This window comes from Thalassophryne amazonica, chromosome 12, assembly GCF_902500255.1.
Source record: "Thalassophryne amazonica chromosome 12, fThaAma1.1, whole genome shotgun sequence".
NCBI classification, from domain to species: domain Eukaryota; kingdom Metazoa; phylum Chordata; class Actinopteri; order Batrachoidiformes; family Batrachoididae; genus Thalassophryne; species Thalassophryne amazonica.
This window is the reverse complement of record NC_047114.1, coordinates 51,247,181-51,261,287: the sequence shown is the minus strand read 5'-3', so window position 1 is coordinate 51,261,287 and position 14,107 is coordinate 51,247,181. Positions and strand designations below refer to the sequence as shown.

General features: G+C 38.6%; 1 protein-coding gene across 2 annotated transcripts in view; it reads right to left on the bottom strand.

Moving 5' to 3' along the window:
- Positions 1-14,107, bottom strand: part of zswim5 (zinc finger, SWIM-type containing 5) — a 158,079-nt gene that overhangs the window by 11,457 nt on the left and 132,515 nt on the right. For both annotated transcript variants that reach the window (XM_034182377.1, XM_034182376.1), the window contains exons 8-12: positions 10,376-10,522; positions 9,762-9,899; positions 6,000-6,151; positions 1,947-2,049; positions 1,294-1,429 (exon numbers count right to left, since the gene is read on the bottom strand). In XM_034182377.1, the coding sequence (XP_034038268.1) occupies positions 1,294-1,429; positions 1,947-2,049; positions 6,000-6,151; positions 9,762-9,899; positions 10,376-10,522 (676 nt within the window). The remainder of the gene's footprint in view (positions 1-1,293; positions 1,430-1,946; positions 2,050-5,999; positions 6,152-9,761; positions 9,900-10,375; positions 10,523-14,107) is intronic.

Genomic DNA, 14,107 nt, shown 5'->3' with positions numbered 1-14,107 from the left:
CATGGACCATTTTCTTCAACTTCCACCAAAGATTTTCAATTGGATTAAGGTCCGGACTATTTGCAGGCCATGACATTGACCCTATGTGTCTTTTTGCAAGGAATGTTTTCACAGTTTTTGCTCTATGGCAAGATGTATTATCATCTTGAAAAATGATTTCATCATCCCCAAACGTCCTTTCAATTGATGGGATAAGAAAAGTGTCCAAAATATCAACGTAAACTTGTGCATTTATTGATGATGTAATGACAGCCATCTCCCCAGTGCCTTTACCTGACATGCAGCCCCATATCATCAATGACTGTAGAAATTTACATGTTCTCTTCAGGCAGTCATCTTTATAAATCTCATTGGAACGGCACCAAGCAAAAGTTCCAGCATCATCACCTTGCCTCACTGAATATGACTTTCATCCAGTCATCCACAGTCCACGATTGCTTTTCCTTAGCCCATTGTAACCTTGTTTTTTTTCTGTTTAGATGTTAATGATGGCTTTCGTTTAGCTTTTCTGTATGTAAATCCCATTTCCTTTAGGCGTTTCTTACAGGTCGGTCACAGACGTTGACTCCAGTTTCCTCCCATTCGTTCCTCATTTGTTTTGTTGTGCATTTTTGATTTTTGAGACATATTGCTTTAAGTTTTCTGTCTTGACGCTTTGATGTCTTCCTTGGTCTACCAGTATGTTTGCCTTTAACAACCTTCCCATGTTGTTTGTATTTGGTCCAGAGTTTAGACACAGCTGACTGTGAACAACTAACATCTTTTGCAACATTGTGTGATGATTTACCCTCTTAAGAGTTTGATAATCCTCTCCTTTGTTTCAATTGACATCTCTCATGTTGGAGCCATGATTCATGTCAGTCCACTTGGTGCAACAGCTCTCCAAGCTGTGATCACTCCTTTTTAGATGCAGACTAATGAGCAGATCTGATTTAATGCAGGTGTTAGTTTTGGGGATGAAAATTTACAGGGTGATCCCATAATTTATTCCTCAGAATTGAGTGAGTCCATATTTTTTTCCCTCTGCTTGGTCTAAAAAAGTAACCGTTACTGACTGCCACAAATTTTTTTTTCCTGATTTCTTATAGTGTTTCTTAAAGCCAGAAAGTTGCCATTTAAATGACTTTAGTTTTGTGTCATGTCTGTGATCTGCTTTTTTTCTACAAAATTAAACAACTGAATGAACATCCTCCGAGGCCGGTGATTCCATAATTATTGCCAGGGGTTGTATGTAACCCACTGCCTTTAATTTGCTAAAAAACTGTTTGACATGAAGTTCATCAGGAATCTAACCTCATGGCGCGCAGTGCCACCTTGTATGCTAGGTCTGCATCGTGCGGCAGCAGAGCAGAGAAGAGGTACTTGGCGAAGGTGTGCATGGGAACACTTTCCCTGTGGATGACCTCACCAAGACCGCTGAACGGACCAGCTAGACCAGAGCAGAAAGAAACAATAATTCCCAGTTCAAGAACAAAGAGTCCACTTCAAGCCACAAGAGCTGTTGTGATTGTATTTACACAAACTGGTGGGACACAGTTTCAGCAAAAAGTTAATACCATCCAGTGCAGGCAAACATGCTGGAAATATATTACAATTAATACACACATTATTAGAATTATATAATATTTAAAAAATAGCAACTGAAGTGCTCATTCCAAAACAAACAGGTGCAGCCACATTTTATAAATAAATGCTATGCATAAATGGAAAAGAATAAAAAAGTTACAAAATAGTATTATTACTGCAATTATATATTATTTTAAAAAAAATACAAAAATGAGAAAATAGTGAATTTGACAGAGATGATGATGTGTAAAACACTCTGAAATCTGAGGTTTGAACTTGTCTTTTTTACAGCTGCATGCTGCAGTAAAAAGTGTTCCTGTGCTTTCAGAGGTCTGCCATACAACAGTGTGAAAATGTGAAACACGGTTTTGTTATTCTACCTTCTAGTAGCTGCACAGCCTGTTTCCGAAGCATTTGGACCAGAAGATCATCCAGCTCCAGCTCCTGTAGCTTTGCAACAATCTGCTCCTCGTTACGACACACCTAAAGCAACATTGCAGTGCACAAATTATTCACTGTGATGTTACATTGCTAAATATTTGGAGAAACGCTTTGAAACCTTGAAACATTTGACAGAAAAAAGAAAGAAAAAAGAAACAAAGCCTTAAACTGGCTTCTTAAAACATTCCATGCTTTTTGGATTAAGTCAAACAGTTTTGGTAGAGATTTACTTAATTTCAGTATATTTCAGGAATGTGTCAATGAAGGTAATGAAGGTAAATATAGCGAAGATTTGTCCCATCCTGTCTATGGCTGATGCTGAGACCCTGAATGATGTGTTTGTTTCTTCGAGATTGGACTACTGCAATGTTCTATTTTCTGGTTTACTGCAGTCCAGCTTTAGGGGTCTCCAATTGGTTCAAAATGCTGCTGCCAGACTTTTGACACGAAGCAGAAAAACACATTTTGGCATCTCTTCACTGGCTTCCTGTCCCTGTGAGATCAGATTTTCAGGTTCTGCTACTAACCTATAAAAGTGTTCACGGACTGACACCTCCCTACTTAGCTGACCTAATTAATCCTTATGTACCGGCCCGGGCTTTGCGTTCTCAGGGTGCAGGACAACTTTGTGTCCCTAGGGTGAATAAAAACTCTGCGGGTCACAGACCTTTCTCTTATCATGCCCCTGTTCTGTCGATTGATCTCCCTGTCTCAATAAAACAGTCAGATTATGTAGAATTTCAAGCCCCGACATAAGACACACGTATTTCCCACTTCGTATGGCTAGCATACTGGCAGAGTATGTTACTATGCTTTGTACTCTTAATTCATTTTATTAGGAAACGGAGCGGGCCGCAGCCTCAACTTTATCTAAAGTCTGGGTCTTTTATTGAAGCTTAGGGCTAGTGGCCGGTGATCACCTTAGTATTTCTTCTGTTTTTCTTGTTGCTTAAGGCTGACAAATTATACTGTATTTGTTGTCTTTCCGATGCCTCTGTTTTTTCTCTGTGTTTGAGGTGTGGCTCCATCCAGAGATGGGTGCGGTGTCTACTTCTGCAACCATCCCATCCTGTGCAGCTGCAAAATTTCCTGTACATTCGTTTTGTAAATTGTGTCAGTAGCATGGCCCAAGCAGAGGATCGCCCCTTTGAGTCTGGTCTGCTTGAAGTTTCTTTCTCAAATCATCAGAGGGAGTTTTTCCTTACCACTGTTGCCTGTGTGCTTGCTCTGGGGTTTGGTAAGGTTAGACCTTACTTGTGTAAAGCGCCTTGAGGCAACTTTGTTGTGATTTGGCGCTATATAAATTAAAATAACTTGAAATTGAAATGAAATTACCCCACGTGCAGCAGAAATCTTCAGCTATAATAATTTAAAACAACAACAGCAACATTTTGTTCCCCTTTAAGAACAGAAAAGAACTCACTGCTTTTAAGTTTAAATAGATTATTAAAGAGGGATTCTGAGTTTGAGTTCATGCACCCTTCTGGTACATTAATCCTACTTTTTACCTCTCTGTATATCATTTATTACTTTCAACCAAGGATCCAGTGAGAGATGCTTTCAGATATTAGATTTTAAATAGAAATGTTGCTAAAACATTATCAAATCTGATCCTATAATATTAAAATATAATCCAATGCTAAAATACCCTCGGCCGTATGAGCACTGTGTTCTTTATCATTTGCAGATGTTTAATTAATTATTAAGATCCTATTGCCTTATGTACAATTTGTACATGTTCAAATCAAATCATCATTTGCTCATGTTGTGCAAATAAAGGACTATTTGTAGATCACCCTCTGTGTAGTGCATTTGCAGTTACTAAAGAGACAAATTTAACTCCACTGGAAGTTAGCTTTGAGTTAGCAAAAGTTAGCATGAAAACTAACATCCACAAAATGTCTTGTAAATGACTCCAGAGGTGTTACTGGGTTGCAAAGACAGCATTTTCAGTTTTAGAAGTGTTTATTTCTCACTAGCTTTTATATAATGTAGCAGAAACAAAGCTGTTCACAAGTAGCTACACCAGGAAGTGACGTCACCATGCTAACCTCGGCAACATCTTGTAAATAAGTTTAGAGGCGATATTAGGTTCCAAAAACAGCATTTTCAGTTTTACATATGTGTATTTCTCACAAGCTTTAACATAATACATGAGAAACATGTAGATAAACACACAAAACAAAGCGGTTTTGAAGAGACCAGCGACCGACATCACAGTGCAGCTGTACTCTGATTGGCTGTCACCTGCGTCACTCAAAAACAAAATGGATCTGGTTGAAAGAGAATGTGACATTTTAACCTCTTAAAAAACCTCTTAAAATACATCACGTTTAGGCATCTTTGAAATTGTTCAATATCTGTGTACTAAGAATGTTCCCTGTGAATTTCAAAAGGCTGGCAGTAACAGGACTGGACTTATGCTGAACATAGACAGATGGACAGAATGACGGACGAAAAGCCTTCAAAAAGCCATATTTGTTGGCCTCTGGTAAAAAGTGCAATGAAAAAGACAGTACTATTTACAGAAAGTAATTGTCACTATAATTAGAATTGGAAGTGAATTTCTAGTATGTTGTAATATTCAGCATGATTTGAATATCTTAAAAATACATAGCATGACTTTATTTTCCATTTTCTATCACATTTGTGTTTCAATATAGTGATTTTCACTCTTGTATCAGGAAGCAAATTCATACCGGTATGTCATAAACTGTAACTGCAATTCAGTTACACATTACCTGAAATGACTTGCAGCAGCCCCAACAGCATTTAACCTATTATTTGTGAAGATATAAAAACCTTTAGCGTTATAACTAAGTGAAGAACACACAATGCCTTGGATTCACAGTATAATACTGCAACATGTAAAGAGGAAGTGTCCACTACTTCTCCCAGCATGCCCTGGTTTAGACTTGGATTTGTATATTAATGACTTAGGGCTCAACCAATCGGAGTGTTATCTCAAGTGAGGCAGGTGCTGGTGCACTGCTAGTGAGAGCGCACTCAGAAGTGTCTTCTGGCAAGGATGTGAATCAGCACCTGCAAACTACACGTGCAATCAGAAGGCAAGTGAGACATGGACGACACAGACCCTTGTCAAAGTAGTACGAAATGCTGGAAGCATAGTGACAGCTGGAATAATACCTGCTGCATCCACTGCTATATCAGAAAACTCAGTAACCACCATGTATGTGGTATGTACATAGAGTGCAGCTGTTTCTATCCGCAGGAGGGTTCCCACAAGACCCGCCACCTGCAGCACTTGTAAAGGTAAGACATAAACTGCTCACTCTGACTAACTGGAAACACACCATGGTGCACTTGGTCTGTGCACTCTCCTATCAGAAGAAGAGCACATTTCTACTCAGATAAAAAGGGCACTGGGCATGAATTTGGTTCAATTCAATTTATTTGTATAGAGCCAAATCATAACATAAACTGCCTCACAGCACTTAACAAAAGTAAGGTCTAACAATACCCATCACCTGAGCAAGCATATAGGTAACAGAAAAAACAACAACATTAGGCTTTTTCTTTTGACTGCACAAAGAAACCGCAACCAGAATAAGAGGGGTGACCATCTGCTCTGGCCATACTACCAATTACACATTAACAAAAAACCAGTCACAACACAGAATTGGCAAACACCCAAGACAGAAAAGATGCAGCTAAGCATCCAACTGCTCAAAGTCTAGTGGCCATATTAAACAACCAGCAAAACAACCGCAACTGCTTTGGGTGGAAACATATGCACATATGCTAATCAGCACCGTTTACAGCTGTAGCTATTAATGGTTTTAATATGATGATTATAAACAGATATACTGTACCACACAGCGGACTTGTGGCTGGCTTTCCTAGTTTTAAGAACAAGACGTAAGGGATAAATAGGAGAACCACATTTAGAAGATCCCAGTGCTAATGTGGCCCTGCCCCTTGACCGTAGGATAGCGTTTATTTTTCAACTCTACAGTTTAGATGTCACCTACCTTATCCTGAGCATACAGGCCCTCTGGCATTATTCTCTGCTGGCCCATACCCATCAGAGCCACCTCTAGGGCCAGAGTCAGGTAGGACTCTCCTACATCTGGACTGCCCCATACTGGTGCATGGTGGTAGACTGGAGATCTAGGGTCACCCTCTGAGAGACGAGAAAGAGGACAAATGTTACTGAGAATGCGACAATTATGTGCCACATTTGTTTGAAACGTGGTGGAGCATGTGAAAAGTTTATTTCAAGATACAAACAACACCATTAATGCCAAGCAAATCTTTTTTTTTTATGGGAATAAAGTTTGGTTACAGCTGTATAAATCCTATGTAACTGGTAAATGGACTGCATATATATGCATTTCACACACACTCATACACCAGTGTCAAGGTGCTGCCATGCACGGTTTTCAACTGCACACCTGGAACAACTCGGGAGATTAAGGAACTGTCTCAAAGGCTCTTAGTCATTTTCCAGTCTGAAGAGGATCTGAACAGAGGACCCTCTGGTCACAAATACACACTTTAACCTCTTGACCATCACTTACATAAATCTGGCACACTGATTAGACTGTAATCAGTAATCTAAGGTAGCTCCTGCTGCTCATCCCGACATTTATAAAACACAACAGATGCTATGAGAGTCGTAACTGTCGACTGCATTTTTCTCCTTTTCTCCACCCCAACATTCATCTTAAATCCTGTCTAAACTACAGATGTCTTCAATCCTGCTTGAGCTTAAGAAAATGTCTGCCAGAGCACAACACCAGTTTTATTTTTCTACACTGAAGGAGTCACCTGGATGAGTGACAAAAAAAGACCAAACAAGGAGTCCAGCTCATTCTGAGTAAACCTAAAAGACACCCACGACCTGGATGGGAATCCTCATCGACAGTGAAGTAAAGTACACTTTGATTATACAGAGACTTTGTGTTTGCTCACTCTTCAGCAGATGTTCCCAGCTGTCTTTCAGAGACAAAGGAACTAGTGTGATGCCCCCCCCACACCATATACAAAATTCACATGTAATATAGCACGCTATCTCCATTTCACATACAACCAGACCAGTGTGACCATGGTCAGCATTGCCGAACATAATCATAATTCCCTGTACCCTGGTCACAAAGTGAAAACTTGGATTGCAGCTGCTGGGGCCAAAACATGGACTAATAAATGCACATGATGAAACAGACAGGCTGATGGATTCTACTCGTCCTGCACACTGATAGAAGGACTACGGTATGGGTGTTCCAGCCTGATCCATTCATGCTCTGCTGGTTCATAATGCCATCTGCATCACAAAAGTGACCGGTTGTGATGTAAGAGCGTGAAGTCTGTTGTCTGATGAGTCACTACTACTGAATCAGACACATGCTGCCCCAATCAGCTTTACTGAGGACTGTCATGCATTAGCAGTCTGCTACTGAAGCGTGAAAGGAATTATACCTGGTGTTTGATAAATAGGCTATCTATTAGCAAACTGCTGCGTGAGAAGGTGGTGAGAACTTCATATTTTGCTGAGGTAGGACATTAGGATTTAGCTGACTTTGGCAGTTTAGTGGACAGATGTTTGGCTACCATGTCAGGGGGTGTGCACCAGAGCAAACAGTATCTTCTTAGAGTGTTCTGATTAATCTCTTAAGCTTTGTCACCTTTTACTTCTTTTCTCAAATACACTTTACACCAATACTGTCACAAGGTTATGATTTGTGAGCTTCAAGCTTGTTCTAAACTCAATTCATAAAGATGCGTTTGCAGAAAGGCAAGACGCATTTCAAATGTCATATCTGCATCATTCTTGGCACATTCCTGACATTCTTAATGTGACTGAACGCACCTGAATAGGTTTCTTAATAGTGTGTGCTGGTGAGTGATATTCATGATTTGAAATTTTCATCTTAGGTGCATGTCCACTGTGAGAGATATAATCTAAAAAAAAAATAAAAAAAAAAAATCCGGAAATCACAATGTCTGATTTTTTTAATAATTTATTATTTGTGTTACTGTAGCAAATAAGTATTTGACCCCCTGCCAACCAGCAAGAATTCTGGCTCTCACAGACCTGTTCATTTTTCTTTAAGAAGCCCTCTTATTCTGCACTCTTTACCTGTATTAACTGCACCTGTTTGAACTTGTTACCCGAATAAAAGACACCGGTTCACACACTCAATCAATCACACTCCAACCTGTCCACCACAGCCAAGACCAAAGAGCTGTCAAAGGACATCAGGGACAAAACTGTAGCCCTGCACAAGGCTGGGATGGACTACAGGACAACAGGCAAGCAGCTTGGTAGAAGACAACAACTGTTATGATTATTTATTAGAAAGTGGAAGAAACACAAGATGACTGTCAATCTCCCTCAGTCTGGGATTCCATGCAAGATCTCACTTTGTGGGGTAAGGATGATTCTGAGAAAGCTCAGAACAACACAGGAGGACCTGGTCAATGACCTGAAGAGAGCTGGGACCACAGTCACAAAGATTACATTAGTAACACATGATGCTGTCATGGTTTAAAATCCTGCAGGGCAGCAAGGTCCCCCTGCTCAAGCCAGCACATGTCCAGGCTCGTTTGAAGTTCACCAGTGACCATCTGGATGATCCACAGGAGGCATGGGAGAAGGTCATGTGGTCAGATGAGACCAGAATAGAGCTTTCTGGAATCAACTCCACTTACCATGTTTAGAGGATGAGAACAACTCCAAGAAAACCATCCCAACCGTGAAGCATGGGGGTGGAAACATCATACCCTGGGGGTGCTCTTCTGCAAAGGGGACAGGACAACTGCACTGTACTGAAGGGAGGATGGATGGGGTCATTTATTGCAAGATTTTGGCAAACAACCTCCTTCCCTCAGAAAGAGCACTGAAGATGGGTCATGGCTGGGTCTTCCAGCATGACAATGACCCCAAACACACAGCCAGGGCAACTAAGGAGGGGCTCCGTAAGAAGCATTTCAAGGTCCTGGAGTGGCCTGGCCAGTCTCCAGACCTGAACTCAATAGAAAATCTTTGGAGGGAGCTGAAACTCCAAACCTGAAAGATTTGGAGAAGATCTGTATGGAGGAGTGGACCAAAATCCCTGCTGCAGTGTGTGCAAACCTGGTGAAAAACTACAGGACATGTTTGACCTCTGTAATTGCAAACAAAGGCTACTGTACCAAATATTAATATTGATTTTCACAGGTGTTCAAATACTTATGTACATACAAAAAAATTATTAAAAAATAAATTATTAAATCATACATACATCATACATTAAATCATACATTGTGATTTCCGGATTTTTTTTTTTTTTTTTTTAAGATTATGTCTCTCACAGTGGACATGCACCTATGAAGAAAAATTTAGACCCCTCCATGATTTCTAAGTGGGAGAACTTGCAAAATCGCAAGGTGTTCTAATACTTATTTTCCTCACTGTATGATCAGCGGCCAAGAATGTATACTTCACGGCATTTGTGACGTGCCATCGTCATGTGTAAATGCAGCATTAGAAGCAAGAAATTTTGGAAAATGTCTACAACTTCTTGAGTTTTAAGGAACAAAGCGCAATGCCAGAATTCAGACCATATCACCCTCCCTGATCAGATCCTTATTTCGATTGCCATAATAGCTCAAATAGTACACTAAATATTTACATGCACACGTTTGATCTGGATTCAATCTGGATTAGGCATTTGATCTTGATTATTTCTTACAGCTTCACAGACTTTTGGTCAGAAAAAGAAAGCCAGAGTGATCACCAAGTCTTCTCGTACCCCCTGTGTCCATGGTGGTGTCATCATCCACGCGGCAGGTTTCAGTGAGCGTGGTGAACAGACAGCCAATTGGGTCTAAGGGATGACCCACCCAGCCTTCCAGGTTGGTGGTTGATGTTACACCTCTCTGCAGAAGCTCTGAAGCAAAAGAAAACAAAGAAAATAATTAGTTTGTTTTTGTGCCGCAACCAAGACATTCTTATTGATTAATCTGGTGATCATTTGTATGATCGATTATTTGTTTAGTGTATATCACATCACAAAAGAGTAAAATAAATAAATAAAAACTATTATTTCTTTCACAAACAGTTAAAAACAGTTTCCGAATGTATCCACTTTAAACCCGTTTCTTAGTTATTTTGTGGCATTCAAATGTGTTGAAAGTTGTTGAATGTTTATTGTATAATCAGCTTCAGCTCAAATAAAAAGGAAAGGTACAAATGTTCACATTTGGAAAAACTGCAACTAACAAAAAATTTAACATTTTATTATTTATAAATTATTTTATTAACTAGTTAAACTCCTGCATTATTTTATGGTCGATCAATTATGTTGTTAATCAAATTTTTTATGCACAAGAGCACAACAAATATATTGACAGCAGAAAGCTGTACCTTTCTTCTGATGTTTGTAGATGTCCATCTGTCGCTGCTGTTGGAGGCGGAGCGTGTTGATGATGGCGACAGCCAATCGGAGTGCTTCCCTGGAGTAACCGTGAGAACGCAGGGCATCAACACGGGCACACGCTGTCGGGACGTGGTCTGTAAGCAGGACGCAGAGGCGAGGTAATGTCAGGACAGTGACACAGAAAACATGCATTGTATGCACACGCATGCACACACACACACACACACACACAGATTTTAAAAGGCTTCTGTACATACTTTGTCATGGTCACGCTCTTTCTTCATAACTTTGTTGCTCCTTCACACTCTCTCTCACACACACACACACACACACACACACACACACACGCCCGCTCAAAGCACAGGCTCAGCAGAATGACTGTGTGTCTGATAGCTGACTTAAGTTGCAGAATCTGACAGATCTTAGCTGGAAGCTGCTTACTGCAGATACTAGCCTCAGTATCAGCAGAATTACTCTGGGTATGTGTGTGTGTGTGTGTGTGTTGACTTGACTTTCACTGGGTGTGCATATGGGATATATTTTCTGTGTTTGGTAATGTAGGTGATGAACATCAGCATGTTTTACATTATTTGACAAAATAAATGCACTGATGATACATGAGGTACTGAGAAATAAAATACAAAAGTTTTTTTTTTTTTTTTACCCTAACCTGCAGAAAAATTCTGTATTTTTTAATTCAATTTCAGGGATGGTTTATACTCAAGAAATTTGCATTTGTTAATTTCTCAAACAGCCATCAAAGTTTCCCGTTCTGTTAACATTAGGAACATCTTAAAAGTCTGTCACGGACCAGAAGCCAATTTAAACATTTCTGTTATTGTTTGTTTTGTTTTTTAATGGCATGGCTCTTTGGTGGCAGTGTCATTTCACCACATCGACAGCTGTGAATACAACATAATCAGTGGCCCGTCAATATAAATTTGATATGCAATGAATCCTAATATTTGCAGATCTTTTTCATTTTGTGTGACATGAATTCAAAGTTTGCAACCCACAACATAAACCAACTCCAAGTTTATAGCACAAGTTAACTTAAAACACTTTACAAACAACCTCTTAAAATTGAATCAACAATGAAACAATTATCATTACTTAGAAACTCTGAGAAATATATAACCTGCTTTGTTGGGAAAACCTTATCAGATGCTCTGTTTTTAAAATTCTCCATAATATTTACGATATTGATTTAAGATTTGTGCAGACAGGGCATGGGAGACAAGGGACATGTCCAACAGGTGTAGGGATGGGTATTGATAAGATTTTATCGATATCTATGCCATTATCGATTCTGCTTATCGATCTGATTCCTTATCGATTCCCTTATTGATACCTCTTGTGAATTTTCTGTGTACTAAAAGTAGGCTTTACAGGTTTTCTATGTCAACAACATTTTATTGAGTCTTAAAGTAAATAAATATGAAAGTGGTCACTGGATCCTTGATCTCTGGCCATAAATAAAAATAAACAAAATCTGTAGGTTTTGTCAAAAGCATTTCCTTTCAGACATTTTGGCATGAATGTCACTCTATACCACTGAGCTGAGCTCAGCTGGCTGCTGCACGTCAGCGCAGTCTCATTTTGGGACAAAAAAACAAAAACAAAACAGAAAAAAAAAACGTTTTGATCGATTGCAGTTTATTTGTATTACAACATTTGAAAAGAGGTGTCAATTGATTTAATCGGTGTTTCGCTTTGAAGTTATTAATTCCAACTGGACTCTATCATTCTAACTTAACTCGGTAGAGTGTGAACAGAACGGAGGACGATTCTCATTTCTTTCTTGCAACAAGACTGGAGTCCCATTTAGTGACTTTAATCCTCACAAAAGTGACTCACGATTGACATATTCAAGGATGAAAGTGGTGAAAAACAAAAAAAGCTGAAACCCAAAATTACCCACCACCACCATGAAAATTTTTGAATTCTTGAAGCTCTGAAATGCAATCTGGGGCTATTCCAGACAATAAACTGCAGTGAGCACAGCATCCATTTTGGTTAGAAAAAAAAACAAAACAACTTTCCTTATTCAGATTCATTCCAGTAGTATTCTGCTCTTACTAGGATACAGTAGTTTTCTAGCTTGGCAAATAGTTCTGGAGGAAATCACTGAAGAAATTAACAAATTGAAAATATGGTTTGACCAAAACAAATTTTCATTAAACTTAAATAAAACAGAGATGAAGTGGAGGTGTGTAAGAGTCACTAGGTGTTCACAGGAAACTTACTTCTATATTTATTTATTTATGTTCATTGTTGGTTTTATCTTTTCTGTTGTGTTTTTAATCAGGTTCTTTTTGTCTCTTTCTCTAAAACTGTATTGTAGCATTATTGGTTATTATTACTAGCAGGGGTGGTGGCCAAGTGGTTAATGTGCTTGGTTTCAGTTCAGAAGGCTCTGGGTTCAAATCACACCCCTGCCACATTTCTCCATGTAATGTGGAGGTGCATCAGGAAGGGCATCCGGTGCAAAACCTGTGCCAATTCAACATGCAGATCCACCTTGGATTTGCTGTGGTGACCCCGAGTCCAAACAAGGGAGCAGCCGAAGGGACTTTACTATTGGTTATTATTACTATTATTGTTGTTGTTGCTATTATTAATACATAAACAAAAATAAATTTTAAAAATATTACAATTTGTAATACATTTGACTCTTTTACGGCAACAAACGCTGAGCCATTAATTATTATACAGAAAACAAATGCACACAAACATGCTGAGATGTGAACAGTTTAATGCTAACATCAACATTGAAAATTCCATAGACATGCTAATGCGTTAGCATCGCCACCGTTTTTAAGTTATAAAATACATCTATTAAATGTTTCTGAAGACCATAACAGGTCGGTTTAACATAAAAAGGCAAATATTACTCACAGACATATGCTCTTTGGGGTTTTAGTGGGGAAAAAATTAAGATAAATTGAAATAAAATGAACAAACGAAGCAGCGGGTCAGATCAATGCTTCATTGCTTCAAGCTTCAAAGAAGAGCCATGCTGCAGAAAGGGTTGATTAACCAACTCTACTGTTTGAGCTTGAGTATTTAACTTGCTACATTGCCCTGACTTCGGAACAATCAATTGTAATTGGCAGGCAATTCCTAATTTTTTATACAGCTTGAATTTTATTATTTGCTGATAAAGTATTTGTGTTTGATTTTAGGTTTCTTTTTAATATCTGGCTGCAGACAACATGAAAATTCAACTTTTAGGCTAAATTTGGGTTATTTGCATGTTTTATAGTTATTAATAGACACGTTCCATGACAAAAAAATTACAGAATTAAGTAAATGAACCATAGTAATGCAATTATGCATTTCCGTGTTGGCATTTAATGGCGCCCATTTCATTAAATGAATATGAATTATACAAGGAATACAGTGTTTTCTACTGGAAATAAATAGATGTTTTAATTCTGAAACTCTTTCATTACTCCTACAAACTAGCACATTATAAAATCCCAATTGGCATGATCAACAAGAATGTAAACATTCTACACAACAGTAATGCACATACACAGATTAGACAGGTAGTGAAAATTCTGTTTTGTTTTTTTTTTGTTTTGTTTTTTTTTTTTACATTTGTGAATCAGGCCGTATAATTTGATAAGCAATGAAAAGTAAATGTGAATCACTGAAATGTTATATTCTGTGTTTGCAAGAATATTTATAAAAATTACAATTCAACAAATGTATGG